This window comes from Lactuca saligna, chromosome 3, assembly GCF_052625555.1.
Source record: "Lactuca saligna cultivar CGN05327 chromosome 3, ASM5262555v1, whole genome shotgun sequence".
NCBI lineage: Eukaryota > Viridiplantae > Streptophyta > Magnoliopsida > Asterales > Asteraceae > Lactuca > Lactuca saligna.
In genome coordinates, this window is record NC_136419.1 from 142,820,889 (window position 1) to 142,844,342 (window position 23,454).

Genomic DNA, 23,454 nt, shown 5'->3' on the forward strand with positions numbered 1-23,454 from the left:
ACTATACTCTGTGTTATTCAATCAATCTTGCATTTAGGAAAATATGGGATTTTCCTGGGGTTAACATATAACGCGTAATTGAACTGTAATGAAGGATAAATAAACTGTTTAACATAAGAAAATATGGGATTTTCTTGGATAACAAACCTTTTCGGAAAACTAAAGGAAACTGGTACATTTTCAGAAAACAAACACCTTATGAACTCACCAGCTTTATGTTGATTTTCAAACTGCTTGTATTCTCAGGTCAGTGATAGACAGGTACCTAGCAATCTTTTTGGAGAAGACGGAGCGTACTGAAGACCTCGTCTTTACTTTTGTTAATATGATGCATATGTATATCACCTGTATAACTTTACTTTTGAAACAAATGTAAATTTCTATATGTAATGTAATGGTTGTTTACTTTACTTACTATGTGCATTGGATTTGATATTCAACATGGAGTCTGCCCCGGAAATGTTTCCGCCTTCGGTTTTCGGGGTGTGACACTATACGTGGTTGTATGTGTGTGCTATGGGGAACTCACTAAGCTTTCAAGCTTACCGTTTGTGGATTTGTTGTAGGTACATCTGAGCCCGAGGGCAAGGGCAAGGCGTGATGGCGCGGCGTGCACTCTATCTCTCCTTTACTACTATGTTTCGAGACACTCTGATGTTTTAAAAAGGAAATAATGATGTATTAATTGTGAATTTGAAAACATATATTTTTGGGAATTTATGGTTTATGCAATGATTCTATTATTGAAAAATGAAATTTTTATTTGTAAAAACTGGGCTGTTACACAAAATGAAATAAATTCAAGTTAGTTGATTCAATCCTTAATATAACACCCAAATGAAATATTAAGCCTAGGACCCAACACAATATTCTACAACTCGGAAGAGGGATGCCGTAATCCAGCTGCATACGTATTTGAAGGTAGGTAAATGACGATTTACCAATTTCCACCATAAAAAACAAAAAATTGAAAATTAGGTTTTAAATGAATTGAATCTCCTAGATCTTTTGAGATTCATTGAACTTTTCAATGGCATGTTTAATCTCGATTATGCCCTTCAAGTTTGTGACTGGGATGCCGAGGATCACAAACAAGGTGTGAAGAACCATGCAAATTATCTTGGTACACTCAAAGACGTATATCACCTAATCAATATGTCTGTTAACCACACACGCTCCATTGATTTATGATAATCTATGAGCTACCCATTGCCATCCTTTATTGGTCCCATATTGATGTGTCGATTAACCACACATGCTCCACTAACGAACAACAATATGCAGTGTGCAATTTCATGGATTAGCACCAAGTTCATATTTTTTCTAAAGTAACTAAGATTTAGGAATTTATAAAAGCGTTTAGTTACTTCGTATTTCATTATACTTATAATGGAAGTTTATGTCCTATCCTACCCGTTCGACTAACGACCCTCCACTAGTCGACTGCGGTGGGTAAGAGTGGATACCCAATGTCAGCCATTTTACAGCCCGCTTCCTTAAACACTCATTATAGACCAGCTTCGTGAATGAGACATACTAACGGTATGACTGACCTTTTACTTATACATATATATATATATATATATATATATATATATATATATATATATAAGTATTAAGCTTTTAATATTATAATAGAATAAGAGTGTATTTTAAACATTTCAAAATACTAGGGTTTTTAATCAAAATTAAAATTTTCGAAAAATTAATACATTTTAATTTTAAAATCTTAAATATTAAAACTTTGATTTAATAAGTATCCAAAATTAAAAAATTAATTTAAATTATTAAATCTTAAAGGATTATCCATTAAATTAAATAATTAATTTAACGTAATCTTTTTATCCCCTAGATTTCAAAAATTTAGGAATGGATATTTCAAAATCTTTAATTATCCATTTAAACAATTAATAAGATAATTACCAAAGATAACATTATCCTAATCCATAAAATTTTGAAATCTAATCTTGGGGAGGAAGGTATTTTTTGAAAACCCTAAGGTTTACTAACCCTAAAATCGAAAATATGGGGCCATAGGAAAAGGGTTCAAGAAACCCTAACAAATTTCGAAAACGAGGGTTTTGAAACCCTAATTTCGAACATCCAAGCCCTAGAGTTTATTTTCCATAAACCATAATTTTTCAAATTCATGCTTTTGTATCATATCTAATTAAAAATAACAATCAAAAGCTCTGATACCACCGTTGGATTTTATACATAGCAAACAATCCTATATGTTCATGTAACCCTAATTTGAGGATCTATGTTTTCACTATTAGAAATATAAGCATTGAACACAAAAAACTAGAAACCCTACGAGGCACATGTAATTTTCGAAATTAACATATAATTAGGTTTAGGATACATACCTTTATTGTTATATTGTAATAACAATCAAATCCTTGAAGATCTTGAACTTTGGCAGGGGAGAGAGAAGGGAAGTGGAAAATTTGGCTCTAAGCCTTTTTTGGAGTGCATGGGACGAAATCCAACCCTATAGGGGTTTATATAGGTGATAAGGAAAGTTTAGGATAAGGTAGATGTATCTTAGATAACCCTAATCCCTTAACTTCCTCCCTAAGGCTTCCAAGGCACCCTTAGAGCCCAAGGAAACCCTAGGACACTATAAATTTCGTTCCCCCACCTCTAAGGGAGGTTCTAGAATGCTTAATGCTCAACTTTTGAAGATTGTCACATTTAGTCCCTACAATTTTAATTCCTTTAATCCTAAAATTAGTTCCAAATTAATTAATCTCTGATTAAATATTAATTAAACAATATGATTTCTAATTAATATATTATATCCATAATACATTAATAAATCATTTATCTTGGTTTCAAATTAATTTATTAACCAAATAATAAATTAATAAATCATTATTCTCTCTCCAACAGTTATCCTATTCATTTGCCAGGTTTGAAGGCAACCCAAAAGGACATTGCTACTATCAATTCAATACATACCAATTATAGTTATGAACTTAAACACCTAATCCAACAATATACCGATTATCCTGGTGTTTTGCCATGCGAATCCTATCATCCTTCCTAGTGTTGGTTTGAGTCCTTATTTTTAGGTGTGCGGTAGTTATTGGAAACTGTGTTCGTACATAATTTTTGTTGCGCCACCGTTGTCGATGTATTTTTGTATTGTCGATGTGGGCTTGGATTCTATGTATTTTTTTATTGTCGATGTGGGCTTGGATTATAATTAGGGTTTCTCCTTCCCATTCTAGCGGTGTAGGGTCTTCTGGAGAAAAATATACTTTGTTTGTGGTTATCTTATGGTTTGTGGGTCGCTGGGCTGCTGCTTTCGCTCGTAGGTAGTATGGCGCTCGTATGGCTAGGATTTATGTGGTTCTCCCCTTATCATTATGTTCTTCTTTCTTTACTTTCTGGAGTGGTGTGGTGTCGACATTCGGTCGGATTCTTTTGCGGTACTCGTAATATTTGCTTATGTTTGGGAATTGGTGTGTGATGCGACGTTGGGGTTGTGGTTTGTCAAATACCACTAGGATGTCCGACCTTATGTATATCTTGTCGTCGTGTGTGTAGGGTTGGAATTGCCTATTTTTCCTGTGCGTATTGATGTTGTTTCTCTGGGGTCTGTGAGGAAACGTATGTGGTTCCATCTGGTTGTGTACTAACCTTGCTGCGTGGAGGAAGACTTCTATGAAATTTATTTTAAAATAAGAAGATAAATCCATTAATGAAATGGATATTCATTTATTATTACTTTTATAATAATTATTACATTAAAATATTATGTAAAATTTATTAAAATAGAAAAAACCATAAAATTACATGTGAAAAATAAATTAATTCAAAATAACAACAAAATAACATCTGACAAATTGAATCATGACATATGATAAAAAAAATCTTCATTTATTATAATAAATAGTGGTTAATTTTCTAAATTTTTAAAAATTAGTTATTATTAATAAGTTATTTATTTATGCTCACTAACATTATCAAGTTTTTTTTTTTTTTTTTTTTTTTTTTTTTTTTGAAATTGAAGGTTTAAATTTCATTCTAAACATAGATGAAATTAAGTATTATATTAGGAATAGATTAAATTTACGGGTTAAAAAAATTAATTTAGTTAATTTGGATTTGATTATCTCGAATCCAACAATTTTTAATCGTCTAGATTCACTTATTTGAACTTTTGTTTACTCTCCTTATCCACTTGACATTCCCAATCGGTGCGAAAATAATACTCACAAAAAACAAAAAATAAGCATCAAAGATCGAGAGGCAATTTTACTACGCCAAGCAAGCTAGCGAGCTTTCAGGGGATTGATTCATCACTCCATCCTTTCGTCAATGCCTTTCTTCCTACTCCCTCAATAAAACTACTACCAACTCATCTCATATTCTCATCTCCATCTCCATTTCGTCAACTACCTCTGAAAAAATGGGAACAGAGAACCACAGATCGTCCGTTGAAATATCGGAACCCTTGCTTCACGATTCAAATCAGGAGAAACCCATCGAATTGGATCTAGAAACGATTCCGGAATGGAAAGATCAGATCACGTTAAGAGGTTTAGTTGTGAGTGCTCTATTGGGGACGCTTTTTTGTATCATCACCCACAAGCTCAATCTCACCGTTGGGATCATCCCTTCGTTAAACGTCGCCGCCGGTTTGCTGGGGTTTTTCTTTGTCAAATCATGGACTACTTTTCTCGATAAGTTGGGGTTTTCTGTTAAGCCGTTCACGAAGCAGGAGAACACTGTTATTCAGACTTGCGTTGTTGCTTGCTATGGCCTTGCTTTCAGCGGTAATCCTTTTCTTTAGTTACTTAATTGCAGAGTTAATCGTCATGCTTTTTGACAGTGATTTTACCAATATTTGTTTCTGTTATTATCTGTGCTTGAATGTTTACTTTAGAAAGGAACAATCATAATTTTCGTCTATTTGAAATTGGGCAAATTACAATAGATAACATATCACTTTCATTTCATTTGTAAATTAGGTTTACTTGAGTCAAAAAAGCCATCCAACTTTTTAAATCCATTGCATAAACCATCTAAAGTGCCTACTTTTGGTTGTCGAAAATTTTCTAGTTTTCCATGAAAATTGTGAAAACGCTTTTCATTGATTCAATTTTCAAAAAATTTCCAAGAAAATGAAACTTTTCTGTTTTCCAAATTGTATGTAATTTAGAAAAGTGATTTTTATAGTTTTCCAAATTTCTAAGATGGAAAATGAAATCACTTTTCTAAATTACATACAATTTGGAAAACTAATTTTTTTTTTTTAAAACTGAATCAACCAAACATTTTTTCACAATTTTCATGGAAAACTAGAAGATTTTCCACAACCAAACGCACTCCAAGCCTTTATGTCCGAATTGGAACTAGTGAGGAGGGCATTCACGTCTTTTTGCAATTATAGTCTCAGTTTTAACTTTCAAATGCAATAAAACTTATTCTAAAAGCATGAGATATCTTTTGCATATGAAGAGATCTGTATGGCTATTACCATGTTGTGAATTGTGATAGTGTTTAAACTTTAAAGCATTTGTTTAAAGTGTGTATGTATGTATGTATGTATGTATGTATACAGGTGGATTTGGGTCATATCTACTTTCAATGGATGAAAGAACATACAATTTGATTGGTGCTGATTACCCTGGAAATAGAGCTGAAGATGTTAAGAACCCAGGTTTATTATGGATGATGGGTTTCATTTTTGTTGTCAGTTTTCTTGGCCTTTTCAGTCTTGTACCACTTCGCAAGGTAATAATTAATATCTTTTTCTTTTTTTTCGCTTTGATTTTGCATCTTAATTTTTAAGGTATAACAAGTTTTGTTTTAGTAAAATTATTTGGGAAGTTAACAGAAAACTTGAGAAATGGAAGGAAAAAACTAAAACAGGTCTGAAAAATTTCAGGTGATGGTAATGGATTATAAGCTTACATACCCCAGTGGAACAGCCACAGCAATGTTGATAAATAGTTTTCACACTACAACGGGTGCAGAGCTTGCAGGGTAATATGGTCTTTTACATCGTATGCTTCTATTTGTTATTTTTTTTTTACTTAATGAAGTAAAATAACGTTTATGATATATCTTTCATATAGGAAACAGGTAAACTCTCTTGGGAAGTATTTGAGCATAAGTTTTGTTTGGAGTTTCTTTAAGTGGTTCTTCAGTGGTGTTGGTGATTCATGTGGTTTTGATAATTTTCCTAGTTTTGGATTGCTTCTGTATAAGAACACGTAAGTTATTATTATTATGATTATTTTTTTTTTTTTTTTATAATGGTTTGAAAATTTCCAAGTAATAACAATCTTACAAATTAGAAATTATAATGAAAAAAGTAACAACATACTTTCACCCCACTTTCATTTCTTTCCGTTACAACATTCTTTTTTTATAAAATCAAGGGTAAATTACAGAAATGGTCCTTGTGATTTTGTCAAACTCGCACTTTTGGTCCCTAATTTAAAAAATTGATAGGTTACATCCTTGTGGTTTTAACAAATTACAGTTTTGGTCCCTAATTTGGACAAAGGGACCAGAACTGTAATTTGTTAAAACCACAGGGATGCAATCTATCAGTTTTTTCAATTAGGGACCAAAAGAGCAAATTTGATCAAATCACAAGGACCATTTGATTTCTTACTCTAAAATCAATCCCAGCCAAATACAAAGGAATTTTCACTGCTATAACTGCTACTTATTTTTGATATTTGGTTTTACTTGTTTATGCAGATTTTACTTTGACTTTAGTCCTACTTATGTTGGATGTGGACTTATTTGCCCTCACATAGTCAACTGTTCAGTGCTTTTTGGAGCTATTGTCTCATGGGGATTTCTTTGGCCTTACATTACTACACGTGCAGGCGATTGGTATCCAGCTGATCTTGGCACCAATGACTTCAAAGGTCTCTATGGTTACAAGGTACGTGTTTTTCTACCTATTTGATATATATATATATATATATATATATATTATAGCATCCTACTTTCAATTCATCTAAATATAAAACAATTTTCATGGCTATAATTTGGTTTTTAATTCAAGAAAATGAGAAATAAAAAATATAGAGTGAATTACAAAATAGTCCTTGTGGTATTATTCCCTTTTCTCTCCTTTGGTCAACTTGTGTAACCTTTTTCAGTTTTTGTCCTTATTGCATTGTTTGCTATTGATTTGGTCTGTCTCAAGTCTCAAGTTAAATTACTCTTTTAGCCTCATCCAATATTTTTTTTATAACTTTTATACATTTATTTACCGTGACTTTAATTGTTATAATGTTATTTTATAATGTGGGCCCCACCTCCCCCACTTTGAAAAGAAAGACCAGAAGGAACCAAAACTAAGATAAAGGACCAGAATTGTAAAAATGTCGAAAAATGGACCGGAAGCAGTAAATATTGACGTCCAGAGGGACCATTTTTGTAACTTAGCCAAAAAATAATATATTTACAAGTACAATGTATAATTTGATAGATATTTCAAAGTATAATGCTTTAATAAGAAAAAAAATGAAAGTACATCGTAATAAAAGAAAAAATCAAAGTAGGATGCTATAATACACAAATAAACAAAAGTACATTGCTCTTGCATTTAGCCCATGATAACACATCATCAACATTGTTGCCTTTGCAGGTATTTATAGCTATTTCCCTAATTCTTGGAGATGGTCTTTACAATCTTGTAAAGATAGTTGCCATTTCCGTTAAGGCAATCTGGAACAACACCACCAAACCACAAGATCTCCCTACAGCAAAACAAATCCTAGGTAAGATTCAACTTTTATTTCCATTGTCATATAAACCTTTTCTTTTTTATCATTCAAGTGTATATATATCAATAAGCTAACTACATTTTAAATACCCTAAAACTTTTCTTTCTAGATTCCGAAAAAACCAAAGCACAACTAGAGGAACAAAAAAGAGACGCCGTTTTCCTAAAAGACAATATCCCAACATGGTTGGCAGCCTCAGGCTACGTAGCCCTAGTCGCGATATCCATGGCCACAATGCCTTTAATCTTCCCACCTCTAAAATGGTACCTCGTCCTCGCCTCATATGTCATCGCCCCCGCCCTCGCCTTCTGCAACTCATACGGAACCGGTCTCACAGACTGGAGCCTCGCGTCCACGTACGGCAAAATCGGCCTTTTCATCATCGCGTCAATCGTCGGATCCGACGGCGGCGTCATCGCCGGATTAGCGGCGTGCGGTGTCATGATGTCGATCGTCGCCACCGCCGCCGACCTAATGCAAGACTTCAAAACCGGTTACCTAACTTTATCGTCTGCGAAATCGATGTTCGTGAGTCAGTTGGTTGGCACTGCAATGGGATGTGTGATCGCGCCGTTGACTTTTTGGATGTTTTGGAGCGCGTTTGAGATCGGGACACCCGATAGTCCGTATAAAGCACCGTACGCGGTTATATATCGAGAAATGGCGATTCTTGGAGTGGAAGGGTTTTCTGAGCTTCCGAAACATTGTTTGGCATTGTGTTGTGGGTTTTTTGTGGCGGCGTTGGTTTTGAATTTGGTTAGGGATTGGAGTCCGGCGAAGGTGGCGCAGTTTGTTCCAATTCCGATGGCGATGGCGGTGCCGTTTTATATCGGGGCGTATTTTGCGATTGATATGTTTGTTGGGACGGTGATTTTGTTTGTGTGGGAAAGAGTGAATAAGAAGGATGCGGAGGATTATGCCGGTGCGGTTGCTTCCGGTTTGATTTGTGGGGATGGGATTTGGACGATTCCGTCCGCGATTCTCTCGATTTTGAGGATTGATCCGCCGATTTGTATGTACTTTGGGCCTTCGGTGAGCTCTTGAGGGGAATCGTGTAAACTTAGATTTGTAAATATAATCTTGGTTTCGGTTTTCATTCGGTATTTGATTATTGAAACTAATCGTGTGTATTGTTTCTTGATTTCGTTGTTGTGTTGGTGCATCGACAATTTATTTAATTGGTTTCTTTAATTTTATAATTGATTAAGGAAGTTGAAGATGGTTATAGTTATTCTTACAATAATGATGTTAATGTTTTTGAATAAAAGAAATTTAGGAGGATTTAAATGGTTTATGTTTGGTGACTAGATTCTGTTGCTACAAGATACTTGTTTAAGGATTGCAATACAAGATACTTATTTGAGGATGCTGTCAATAAGATATCCCGCCCTTAGAAACTTTATAATCATTTCTATAAAAAGTCAATCTATAATCAAGTACTTATAATCAGCTTTTTCGGAAAACAATGCAATTTCAACCAATAAAAATATTTTAAATATTAATTAGGGTTGTCTAAATGGTAAAATAGGGTGTCTTTTTCGCCAACCCCTTGTGTAATAATGTATCACCTTTTTGAGGTATAAAAGAAATTGGTGTTATCGACACTACTTTGCCAGGGTATAAAATATTGGAGGCTTTATTTTTGAACGGATGTTTTTTGTTAGGGGGTGTTTGGCTTAGCATTTCAAACCCTAAAAGTCATTTTTGGAAAAGTTACAAAAAGTCAGGATTTTCTGACTTTTCCAAAAACTTCATTTTCTTTATGTAAAAACTTCAAAAGTAGCTTTTAAAACTAGTTTGTCAAACATCTTTTGTTTTTTTTTTCTTTTCCAAAAAGAATTTTTGGTTGTGAAAAGCTAAGCCAAACACCCCCTTAATATGTTTTATACAAACTTCTTAGATTTTGAAATTTATGCTTATTTATTACATCTTTAATTTTAATGAAAGTTAAAAACTATAAGAAAAATATTACACATTAGTTCTCTCTCTCTCTCTCTCTCTCTCTCTCTCTTTCTCTCTCTCTCTCTCTCTCTCTCTCTCTCTCTCTCTTTCTCTCTCTCTCTCTCTCTCTCTCTCTCTCTCTCTCTTTGTTTTTATTTTAAAGAATGGCTGAGATTTTGTACAACGGCTAAAATACAGGATAAACAAGTATACAATCATCACAAATACAATTCAAAAAACCATCATTTAACCATGAGCAACACCAAACTCGAATGTGGTCTTCACGGTAATAGCAACAGACTTTTAGATGTTATGAAGGCAAAAAGAGAAGCGCTGGCCAACACCAATTTGACAAGAAATTTACGGTAATAGCAACAAACTTTGATATATATATATATATATATATATATATATATATATATATATATATATATATATATATATATATATATATATATATATATATATATATTGGAAAGGGAGCTTCTCTAACGAGGGTTTTGGGCTAGCTTTCGAGCACCAACTAATCCATATTGCGAACATGAGGTTAAATGCAGACGGATCTCCATGGCCACAAAGGCTGACTAATGTCATGATTTGAACATGAGTCAATGGGTTACTCGTGACATCTTTTTTGGATTAGTGTCTAAGCCCATAACCATATTTGGTAAGTACTTGACCTGGTTGTGCATGGTCCTTTGGGGTTGCCTTCACCAAAACAATTTGACTGGAGAAATAATAGAGAAAGAGTTTATTATGGTTTATTAATATATTATAAGTATAATATATTAAATGAGAAATCATATTTGTTTAATTAACATTGGTCAAGAATTAATTTTGTGATCAAAAGAAGTTAATTAAACTAGAGGGACTGAACTGTAATTATGTGATAGTTACAAAGTTGGGCAAGGAAACCCTATGGGATAGGGTGGACGAATTCAAGGGGATAAGACCTTAGAGTTTGTCAATGATATGGTGTTTAGGGTTATCCTTTGGACTGCTTGGTGGGCAAGTAATTAGATAATGATAAGGACCGAAACCCTAATTCCTACACATATATAAAGCACCCTTGGCATATGAAAATCTGCCACTTGATCCTAGAAGTTCCTAGAGCTGATTTTCTGCCTCTCCCCCTTCTCTCTCTTGCTTTTTCAATTGTTCTTGGTGTTTATGAGCCATTAGAGGTACTACATGTGTGGTACTTGCTTTCAAAGACAAAAAGATTCAAGATACAAGTATTTATTACAATATAACAGCAAGAGGTATGTAATTCATTCTCTTTTATGATTTTCGAAATTACCTAGGAGCATGTTAGGTTTCTTTTGTGTTCATAATGTTGTGTAACTAATAGTGAAGAAATAGATCCATATCTAGGGTTGCATGCACACATATAATTGTTTGTATAAAACCCATCAGTGCTATCAGAGTGTTTGGTTTTTGCTTTCAATTAGCTTTATACAAATTTATGAATTTGACACATTAGGGTTTATAGCCAATAAATCCTAGAGGCATGATTTTCGAAATTAGTGTTCTTAAACCCTTGATTTCGAAATTTGATAGGGTTTCCCAAACCATTTCCTTAGCCTCCAAGATTTCGAATTCTACGGTTATCCAACCCTAGGGTTTCGAAATTTGCCTCCTTCCCCAAGATAAGATCACTAAATTCAAGGGATTTGGATAATTCCATATCTTGTAATTATCCCCTAATTGTTTAAATATGGTAATTAAAGATTTTGAATTATCACATCCCATATTTTCGAATTTTAGGGGATTTAAGGGATTATGTTAAATTAATTGTTTAATTTAAGATAATCCTTCAAGATTTAATAATTCAAATTAAAAGTTTATTTTTGGGATAATTATTAAATCAAAGTTTTGATATTTAAAATTTTAAAATTAAAAGGTTCTAAATTTGATTAAAACCCTAGTATTTTGAATTGTTTAAAATACACCCTATACTATTATAATATTACAAGAATAATATGTATATATGTATAACTTAAAATGCTAGTCTTACCGTTAGTAGGCCTCATTCACGAAACCAATCTATAAGGGGGGGTATAAGGTTATGGCCTATAAAATGGCCGTTTAATGAGTGTCCACTCTCACACACCGCTTCCTTGATTGGTGGAGGGTCGTTAGCTGAACATGTAGGATAGGGCAAACCCTTCCTCATTAAAAGTATAATGAATTATAAAAGTAACTAAATGCTTTTCAAACAATTCCCAATCTTATTTACTTTAGGCAAAAGTGAATTGATGAAATTCCATGAAATTACACTTTGTACCCTTGCTAAGACGTTAGTGGAGCATGTGTGGTTAACCGGCACACTAATTGGGCTCTAAGCAAAGGTGGCAAAGGGTGACTCATTGTTTATCATAGTTTGATAGAGCGTGTGTGGTTAACCGGCACATCAAATATGTGACTGTAAAAATGAGGGCACCATGTACATTTGCATGGTTATTCATACCCGCTTTGTAATCCTCGGCATCCCAGTCACAAACTAGAGGGGCATATCGAGATTTAAACATGCCATTGAAAAGTTCAATGAATCTCAAAGGAATCTAGGAGTTTTCAAATACATTTAAAACTTAATCTCTTTTTCGTTTTTCATGGTGGAGAATTAGTGAATCGTCATTCACTTACCTTCAAATTATTTGCATATTGGATTACGACATCCCTCTTCTAATTTGTAAATAATGTTGTTGGATCCTAGCCCTAATTTCTCATTTGGGTGTTTAATTAGGGATTCATTTGTAATTAAACTTTGTCCTTTTCTTTTTCAGATGTCGAACGTCAACAACAATGCTTCCGGCTTCAACTCCTCAGGCTCATTCTCACTTATGAACTTATTTGGGAGAGTTGTTTTCGATGGGTCCAATTCCAGTGATTGGATCCATAACATCTGAATGGTCACTCGCTACGAGTACAAAGAATATGTCCTCAATGAGAAGCTGAAGGAGATCCATGTTAACACTGCCTCTCCCGATGAGATCGCCATCTTTGAGGCCCACGAGCGTGATGCAATGAAAGTCCATTGCATCATGCTGGCGACCATGACTGCCGAATTTCAAAAGTCCTATACCGAATTTCAAAATTCCTATGAGGACATGTACCCATATGAAATGCATCAAGACTTGCTGGACCGGTACCACCAGAGCGCTAGGCAAGAAAGGTATGAGATTATCACTGCCAAAATGGGTAATGGAGAGTCCCTTACCACTCATCTGCAAAAGATGCAGAGATATGTTGATCGCCTGCTAAAGTTAAACGTTATCTTCGTTGAAGAGCTGTTAATCGACATCATCCTTCACTCCTTGCCTCCCTTCTACAACCAGTTCCGCATGACCTACCACATGAATAAGGAAGAGGTCACCTTGAGCAAGCTTCAAGGCTTGTTGAGGACTGTTGAGAGCAATATCAAGGATAAGTCTGCTGCACCGACTCCCACTCCCACTGATGCGCTTGTCTTGGCAATAGGTCAAGGGAAAGGCAAGAAGAGGAAAGTCCCAAGATGGTACTTCTTCTAGTGGAACCAAAGTTGGTTTTGCTAAACCCAACTCTAACCCTAAGGAGGCAGAGTGCCACCACTGCCACAAGATAGGGAATGGGAAGATCAAGCCATCTTTCGCAGGTATTTACATAATTAAATCTAATGATTCATCGCATGCTATTTGTTGGGTTCTTGATACAGGATGTGGTTTTCACATATGTTCTTATTTGTAGGAACTAAGAAGAAATATGGATGTGGAGCATGGAAGGATAAATCTAATCATGGGAAACAGAAGATCATCGCCTATCACTAAGATTGGAGTTTATTCCTTAGTTCTTAGTAATGGATTAGGTTTAGTTATAAACAATTGTTGCTATTATCCAGATATGGCAAAAAACATCATTTCATTTCATGGTTTATATAGACAAGGTTTTAGATATTCATTTGATAATGAAAAGGTTTCTATTTATGCTTATCTTAATAGTGTTTTATATTTTGAAGCATTGCCTTGTAATGGAATATATGTAACTGTGATGGTTGTAGATAACTTAGGAACTAATGTGTTATGTGTCGATTCTTCCAACAGTATGGATAAAGCATGCTTGTGGCATTGTCGTCTTGGACATGTCAATAAGAAACGCATAGCCCAACTCCAAAAGGATGGAGTGTTGGAGTCATTCGACCTTAGGGACGATGACGTGTGCAAGTCATGTTTACTTGGAAAGATGAACAAGTCACCCTTCACTGGAACCTATGAAAAGGGTGAGGGTCTATTGGATCTCATACACACCGATGTGTGTGGGCCCTTAGATCCACCACAAGGGATGCGAACCGATTCTATGTGACTTTCACCGACGATTATAGCAGATATGGGTATATCTACTTAATAAAGCACAAGTCAAAAACCTTTGAAAATTTCAAAGAGTTTAAATAAGAAGTAGAGAATTAATTGGGCAGCCAAATAGTAGTATTTTCGAAGAAAGGGACCAGAAGTGACAAGGCTTGGAACTTTGGGGAGCTTGAAGAAAAGAAGAATGAAAAAATCAGAAAAAATCGAGTTCACGGCGTGAGGAAGTAAGATTCACGACGAGAATATGAAATTTTAGAAGATAAGTATCTGGGTGAAGGAATCCTTGCCGATCACGATTATCACGAATTCACGACGCGAGACTTAAATTCTCACGACATGAACGGTAAATTTGGAGATATTATAAATACCCTTGCCCATTACAATTGAGGGACTTTTAGCTGGCCTAGAAGGGTTCCTGGTGACGAATTTCAGAGGAAAAGAAGATCTGGAAGCTGGTTTTAACACCAAGGAAGAAGAAATTCATAATTTGGTTTTATAGATTGGTACACTTAAACATGTTTTTGATTATAGTTTTTGTTTGTTTAGCTGTTAGGATGTCCAGCTAAATCTAGCTGCTTTTGTTAGCTAGATGAAGCTGGAGCTCATGGTTTTAATGCATTAGATTTGACTTTACTTGTTGGTGATTTGCTTGTGTTGATTGATTTTACCTAGCATGCTTTAATTAATTGTTTGATTGCTTAAAATTCTTGTTCTGTGTAGTTAGTGAACACAAATCTGCATGAATCTGAATACCTAATAATATAGTGAACATTAGTTTATTAGAGCTAAGATCAAACCAATGTTAGATAAGTAATTGAATCATTGAATTGAGCTGTGTTAGAGAACTCATATTATGACTGTAATTGTGTTTTGATTAATCAATCTTTCATGGCCCAATCTTATTTAATAACTGATTATGTGTTAACTATTGTGTGACCATACATAGATTTTCATGAATTGATTAATAATTAGTAGATTTAGAACTAAATTGCTAATACTTTTTAATTGGTAACCAACAGTAGTAGTCATAGCTAATGTATAACCATTGAGTGAAAATGGATTCGATCTAACAGAAGTGTTTGTTTATTGATTGAGTTTTTGTTAAAGAATCAAGTTCATCTAAACTTGCAAAATTAGATAAAACCCCTTCATTTGTTAGTAATTAGGTTAGTTTAGTAGTAAATAAATTAATTAGTCAACACCGTTCCCTGTGATCGACACCCGACTTACCAAACTATTCTATAATTCGACTAGGTACACTGCCTAGGTGAATTTTAGTTAGTTAAGTTAGTTGGGTTATAAATTATAAAATTAGTGGGTACTTTCGTGCACATCAAGTTTTTGGCGCCGTTGCTGGGGAACGACTTAGTTAATTATTAGTTTGTTCGCTTTAAATTAATCGATCCTTTTTGTAAGGTAAAACCTGCGAGAAGTTACTTTTCTGTTTTAATTTTTATTCTCTGCATTACAGGATTCACGATGTGAACCTTTTAGATTCACGACGTGAACCTTTTAGATTCACGACGTGAATTCTGAAGTCCTTAGTTTTGTACATTTCAGTTCGTTTTTCTTAGTTCAGTTTTACGTTTTTTTTTGTTTTTACAGGAGTTCATGACCAGAGGTTTTAACACACCTTTGGTGCCACCACTTGAAGATCCCGAGTCTACAATTCACAAAAAGAAAGACAAGAGTGTGAAAGAGAATCAAACACTAAAGAAGACACCTTTACAAGAATTCAAATCAGTGTTCTCAAAGAAATCGGGGAAGAAAACGGGGGAGTCAAGTTCATCTTCAAAGAACAAGAGCAAGCTTAAATACTTGGATCAAATACCCATCCAAACCGAGTCCGAATACGATACCGAGCCTGAATTTGAAGAACATAAAAGTGAACCTGAGAACAAGCCAAGGAACGAGATGGAAAATATTGAAGAAATGTCCATGGGAGCTTACAGAAAGAGAATTCGAGATGATGTTGGTCCAGGCTTAGTACAACCTGCCATCCCTGCCACTACCACATTCGAGCTAAAGGGACATATCCTTTCCGCACTAAAGGATATCCCATTCTATGGAAAAGATCATGAGGATGCGTTCAAGCACTTAGATGAAGTGAACGACATTGCTGATTACTTCAATGTCCAAAATGTTAACAGAGACACCGTCTTGCTAAGGATGCTTCCCGTTACCTTTAACGGAGCTACAAAGGATTGGTTAAAAGCACTTCCACCTGGTACAATAACTACTTGGGCTCAATTGCGTGAGCAGTTTCTAGACCAATTCTGTCCACCATCCAAGATTGCTAAACTCAAGAAGGCAATAGCCAATTTTGATCAAAACCTAGGGGAGTCACTTTACGAAGCTTGGGAACGTTACAAAGGGTTGTTAAGGAATTATCCTTAACATGACCTTAACATTCAACAAGAAGTGTCCATATTCTATGATGGGGTCAATGTGATGGCAATACAACTCCTTGGTTCTCAAGGACCGCTTACAAAGAAAAATCCGGGCGAAGTCAAGGAATTAGTTGAAGAATTCGCAAAACACTCTCGTGAATATCATAGTCCAAGGAATGAAGGCATTACAGGAGTTGGGCGTGCACAAACTGAAGAGATGGCTGCTGTGATGGCAATGCTTAACACTATGGATAGGAGATTGACACAAATGGACCAATCAATTCATGCAATTAGAGTTGGTTGCGAGAGATGTAGTGGCCCACATTTGACAAAAGATTGCAACTTGGATGAATATGGAAACAAGAAAGCTCAAGTTTGCTATTCGAGTGGGGACAAGTATGATTAGGAATGGAGGAAACCAAAGAAAGAGTGGTTGCCTTATGATGAATACAAGAAGCAAAAGGAAGAAAAATATAGACAAACTGGCAGAGGCTTCTACCAAAAAGAGCAACCACCAGCTGAGAAGAAATCAAAATTAGAGACCATGTTGATGAAATTTATGGAAGCTTTAGAAAAAAGACATGATGCTACTGACGCTGCAATGGAAGAACAAAGAACTTTAATGAAGAATCATCACGGAATGATGATAGATCAACAAGACTTAATAAAGAATTAGCAAGCATCCATAAATAACCTTGAAGTACAACTTGGTCAACTTACCACTTTGGTTAATGAGAAGATGTTCCCGAAAGATCCTGAAAAGAAGACCCAATCTCACGTAATGGCCATAGATATTGAAGAAGAAGAAATTTCTTAGTTCCTAGAAGCCTTAGAAGAGGAGCCACAACATCCCGATCCGAAGCCAAAGAAGATGAAGCTCGAATATGAAGAATCTGCTAGAATACCCAGTTCATGTCGTGAGCCCGCTATGCTCACGTCATGGGCCCGGTATGAACAGAAGAATTCTGTATCTGTTCCAGCTTATACACCGCCTTTTCCATTCTCGTCTAGAGCTAATCTCAGTCCAATGGAGAGAAACATCTGGAGTTTATCAAGCAATTGAAGGGTATTCCTATTAATACTCCTTTTATTGATTCACTTGCAAAAATTCCAGAATATGCTAAGTTCTTACAAGACTTGTTAGACACTCGTCAACAACTAAAGAATAATTCTAAGGTGATTCTAAGTGAGCAAAGCTCAAAAGCGATGTTGGGAGAAATACCTAAGAAGATGGGGGATCCTGGACGACTCACTCTCCCATGTGAGTTTGGGAATAATATGAAGGTTTTTGCTTTAGCTGATTCTGGGTGCTAGCATAAATTTGATGCCTTATTCATTTTATAAAAAGTTAAATATTCAGAAAATGAAGGGTACAAAGATGACTATTCACATGGTGAACCATTCAGTGACATAGCCCCGGGGCATTGTGGAAGATATTCTCGTGAAAATGGGGAAATTCGTTTTTCCAATATACTTTGTGGTTTTAGATATGAAAGAAGAACCCAATGTACTGATTATTCTTGGTCGCCCATTACTTAACACTGCTGGAGCTCTGGTTGATATACGCGAGTCCAAGCTCACCGTGAGAGTTGGGGATGAGAAGGAAATTTTTGGAATAGAAGATGGTTTCCAAGGGAATCATGCTCAAGAAGAGGTTTTGAACATTGATGAAGAAAATGAACTTGAATAATTAGAGAAGCTTATGGAAGAAGAGATCAAAACAATTCAACAAGTTAAAAGAACAAAACCAAGGGCATCCGTTCCATTTTTAGTTGAAGTCATTGCCTACACGAATCCAACTTCTTGGGTAAGCAGTGAAGATGATGAGATGTCGAGTGATGAAGATGAGGTTACTTCAAAAGTAACAAGTCCAGTGGTAAAGGAAGAAAAGGATACTATGGAGCTTAAAGATGATGAAGAATTGAAGATTCAAGGAATCAAACGCAAGCTTAATGGAGACGAGGTCAAGGCTAAAAAGGAAATTAAAAAAAGGCGTATAAAAGACGTGTGCAAGCTTACAAGAGGCGTTTCAAGGAGAAAAAGATCCTAGTGGTGGAATCTTCAGATGATTCAACGTAGGAGGCATGGAGTCCAACTCAAGACTCCTCAAAAAGTAGCGCTTCTCGGGAGGCAACCCGAGTTTGGTTTGCATTTTTCTTTCTTTTTATTTTTAGTTTTTAGCATGTTTTAGTTCTTATGAAGTCGATCATGTCATCCGAATTATTATCTGCCTAGGGATTCATTAAAATAAAGTGGTAACACTTATTACATATCTTACAAAAATTAAAATTGGAGAAATTAATGAAGTTCATGATCAGACAGAACTCACGACGTGAACCATTTTGTATTCACGACGTGAATTCAGATAAAATACGGGCATGGTTATTTTATATGATAACTATATTTTTATAAGCCTGCCCAATTTCAGTAATGACCCAATATATGCCTTAGCCCAATTCCTATTTAAATGGCCCAATTTTTCAGTCCAGGCAAAGCTCACAACGTGAACTATTCCGGATTCACGACGTGAGTTGTAAATTATTCGGGAGCACTTATTAAAAGATAAAGTATCAGTTTAACCAAACCACTCTCCCAACCTCACGGAGTGAATATCATTTTCTGGTCCCCCACCAAAATTTGACATAGTTGTACTTAATTTAATCCTTTTGCGTACGTAATCTTCATCACAAAGGTAAATGTCTCTTATTTCTTTTGGTTAATTTTCACTAATTTGTTGAATTAGGGGCTAGGGTTTTCATATGTTTCAATGTCGAAATTTGGCCCAAATTGTTTTATTCATCCATCATATATTACTCGAGTGTGTTTAGAGATGGTTTATGAGTAAACCCTAACAAAAAATTTAGTCCCGACCTGTGATTTTTGAGACCATTCCTCGCTGTGTATAGCGAACTCACGACGTGAGTTTCACGTGACTCACAACGTGAGTCCTGTGCAACAAGAAAACTGTTCTGTGGTTATCTAAATTATTGGATATTTGGTTTTGTGTTTGTTGCTTGTTTGTGCAGAAATGGGTTCTAGAAGGGAGACTCCTCTTGGAGTTGCGGGTTTACACCCGTTTTACAATTTTCACACAACAATGTCCCACGATATTTTTGAAGGGTTTTGAGCATTCTAACACTTCCTAAGTGTACATGCAACCCTAATAAACCTTGGATCTATGTTTGTCTAAGATACATTAAAATAATTATTTTTCCAAGGTTCATATCCTAACTAGCATGGCATGGGGAACATGAATCAAATAAAGCTAGTAGAAATACTTACCTTGTAGTAGTAGTTGATTGCTTGGAGTTTTAGAGCCTAGCAACAATAGTGTGGATGCCTCAAATGGAAATCACATATCACCAAAAACTTGGAACTTTGAGAGAATAATCACTACTATCTTGAAATCGGCCCTCACCTCAACAAGTGTCAACTAGTGTGATTTCAAGAACCAAAGCCTCCTTTATATAGTGTGGTGGATTAGGGTTACATCCATGTAAACCCTAATACCCATGTCTCTTCATTTCCATGAGATCCATGGGTTAAAGGTCCATGGAGTATCCATGGACTTTTCCATGCAAGCCTAGCCCATTCCAAATAAGCTTTAGCCCACACTACATAAATATAGAAGCCCATATTTAATTAGTAATATCTTTGATCTCTAAATTAATCCTAGATTAATTATAGATCAATACTAATTAAATAATATGATCTTATATTAATATATTAGAACTTATAATATATTAATAAATCATAACTTGTACTATTCTCAACATATTTTCCATAAATTGTTCGGGTGAAGTGCAACCCAAATGGACCATGCCGGGTCGGGTCAAGTACATACCAAATATAGTTATGGACTTCGACACTATATCCAACAATCTCCCACTTGGATAAGTCTAATAACTATAGTTGCAAGTATGAATTCAGGAACCAATCAGCAATCGTAGCTCTTTAAACTGTGTTGAACTAGAACGCACCATTTTAGATAAGTGATCATATAATCCTTTGTTGTAGATATCAGCTGGACAAATACATGGAACAATGTCTTACTTATTGTCTAGCATTTGTTTCCCGATTTCCGATTTGTTTGACATAGAACTTAACTGAACACATCAATTTAGTTCTGACCGGGCCCGATACATAGGTCAAAACACAATCATCGAGGGGCCCAAATATCAGCTTCTAATCCTAGAAGGAACAGATAAACTTCGACTCATATGTTTGTTCTACCACTCATTGAATTATACATAAAGGCACGTTTTATAACATCGAGTTACCAATGCGTTTTCGTATAATCAATGCATAATCAACTCGTAAGTAACAAATCATATCTCTAGGTTTGAAGACTTATATGATATTACCATCTTACGATCACTCGAGATAAAATTCCATGAAGTGATTCCAGTAAGCGTGGGTTGAGTCCAATGCTCAGAAGTTATGAGCACTCATGATTGTTGTAGCCATGTCCAACACCTTAGACCTCTTCAATGAATCATGACAGTCTTGATTCATACCTACTTCCGACATATGACCGACTATGGAGGTTTGAAAAATATGATATACCAAACATAATTATTCTGGAAGTCAAAACATGCAAAAGAAATATAGTAAACGATTGACAAGAGATAGCAACACTTTACTCATAAATAAAACACCTTTTATTCATCTTCTAATGTCAATTACACTTTACAAATTTCATAATTTATTAAACTACTAAAACTTATATCATCCTCCAGCCCTATGCTCCGAGCATGCTGGAGATGCTTAACCCTACTCAGTCCCTTCATGAGGGGATCTGCTGGGTTCTCATCCGATGATACCCTCTTTTGCACGAGGATTCCTTCTTCTATTCGATGTCTGATGAAGTGATATTTTCTGTCAATATGTCTGGATCTCCCATGATCTCTTGGTTCCTTGGCTAACGCAACCGCACTATTGCTGACACAGAAAATCTCCATTGGCTCCTTTATAGCTGGTACAACTCCAAGGTCTCCGATGAAGTTCTTTAGCCATATAGCCTCCTTTGCTGCCTCGCTTGCTGCTATATACTCTGATTCACAAGTGGAATCAGCCACTGTCTCCTTCTTGGAACTCTTCCAAGTGATTGCTCCTCTGTTTAAGGTAAAGACCCAACCCGATTGAGAGCGGAAATTATCCCTATCAGTCTGGAAGCTAGCATCACTATACCCTACAACTCTCAAGTCATCACTCCCACCGAAGGTAAGGACCCAGTCCTTAGTCCTTCGCAGGTACTTGAGGATATTCTTTAGCGCAGTCCAGTGTTCCTTGCCAGGGTTCCCCTGATAACTGCTAACCATGCTCAAAGCAAAGGCTACATCAGGTCGATTACACGTCATAACATACATGATCGATCCTACAGTTGAAGCATAAGGTAGTCGACTCATTTATGCTATCTCAGCCTCAGTACTAGGGCTTTGTGTCTTACTCAATCTGGCGTTACTCTGAATGGGTAACTCACCTTTCTTGGAGTTATGCATGTTGAATCTTTTCAACACCTTCTCCACATAGGTGCTTTGACTAAGTGCAATTAGTCTTTTACACCTGTTTCTCAAAATCCTTATCCCCGAGGATATAGGCAGCTTCACTAAGGTCCTTCATAGCGAAACACTTCCCAAGCCAGGACTTTACTTCCTGCAGGGTTGGGATGTCATTTCCTATGAGTAGTATGTCATCCACATACAATAACAAAAAGCTAACTATACTCCCACTAGCTTTCACATAAACACAAGATTCATCTTCACTCCTAGAAAAGCCAAATTCCTTGACCTTTTCATCAAAGCAAAGATTCCATCTGCGAGGTGCTTTCTTTAATCCATAAATGGATTTCTCAAGCTTACACACTCTATTAGGCTACTCGTTGCTGACAAAACCTTCTGGCTGACTCATGCAAACATCTTCAGTCAACTTTCCATTAAGGAAAGCGGTTTTGACATCCATTTGCCAAATTTCATAGTCATGAAATGCAGCTATGGCTAACATAACCCTAATAGACTTAATCTTGGCTACTGGAGAAAAGGTCTCATCATAATCCACTCCAGGAATTTGAGAGAAGCCCTTTGCAACCAGTCGAGCCTTATAAGTTTGTACATTACCATCCATGTCGGTCTTCTTCTTGAAGATCCATTTGCACCCTACAGTCTTACGACCTGGTACATTCTCAACCAAGTTCCAAACTTGATTGTCATACATGGATTGTATTTACCTATCCATAGCCTCTTTCCACTTAGCAGACTCGGGGCCTACCATGGCCTCCTCGTAGCTGTTAGGGTCATCCAGACCTACTAGTGTCCCATCACTAATAAGTGTCTCACATTCTGCAGTAATATGGAAACCATAGTAATGCTCAGGTGCATTCCTAACTCTCGTGGAACGCCTCAGAGGTACAGATTCGTCAATTGGCTCAACATGAGTTTCCTCCTCAAGTTGAGGGCTAGCGTTTGAAGTTCTTTCAACACTTGACTCTTGAATTTCTTCAAGATCAATTTGCCTCCCACTGTCTCCTTGGCTTATAAACTCTCTCTCTCTCTCGAAAGACTCCTCTTCTTGCTACAAAGACCACATTATCACTAGGTCCGTAGAAGAGGTAACCAAAGGATCTTTGTGGGTAGCCGATGAAAATACACCTCTCGCTTCGGGGTTCTAGCTTGTCATGAGTCTCGCATCTCACAAAAGCCTCGCAACCCCAAATCTTGATGTGGTCTAGTTTAGGTACTTTACCAGTCCACATCTTGTGAGGAGTTTTGGCAACTTTCTTTGTAGGGACTAGATTAAGGATATGGGTGCAGTATCTAAGGCATACCCCTAAAATGAGATTGATAGCGAAGCTCGACTCATCATGGAATGAACCATGTCCAAAAAGGTTCGATTATGCCTCTCAGCTACACCATTCAACTGTGGTGTCCTGAGAGGTGTCAATTGTGAGACAATTCCACATTCCCTAAGATAGTCGAGGAACTCTGAACTATGATACTCACCACCTCGATCGGAGCG

General features: G+C 36.0%; 1 protein-coding gene and 1 non-coding gene across 2 annotated transcripts; one reads left to right on the forward strand and one right to left on the reverse strand.

Moving 5' to 3' along the window:
• The first annotated feature begins 4,216 nt into the window (after positions 1-4,216).
• Positions 4,217-8,965, forward strand: LOC145037324 (putative metal-nicotianamine transporter YSL6). The gene is made up of 7 exons (XM_078985964.1): positions 4,217-4,787; positions 5,576-5,748; positions 5,903-6,000; positions 6,093-6,230; positions 6,727-6,916; positions 7,628-7,760; positions 7,876-8,965. The coding sequence occupies exons 1-7, from the start codon at positions 4,421-4,423 to the stop codon at positions 8,808-8,810; spliced, it is 2,034 nt and encodes a 677-aa protein (XP_078842090.1). The 5' UTR covers positions 4,217-4,420; the 3' UTR covers positions 8,811-8,965.
• Positions 8,966-16,348: 7,383 nt separating this feature from the next.
• LOC145038201 (small nucleolar RNA R71) lies at positions 16,349-16,455 on the reverse strand. The gene has a single exon (XR_013679263.1). It is a non-coding gene; the product is annotated as a small nucleolar RNA R71 (small nucleolar RNA).
• Positions 16,456-23,454: the final 6,999 nt, after the last annotated feature.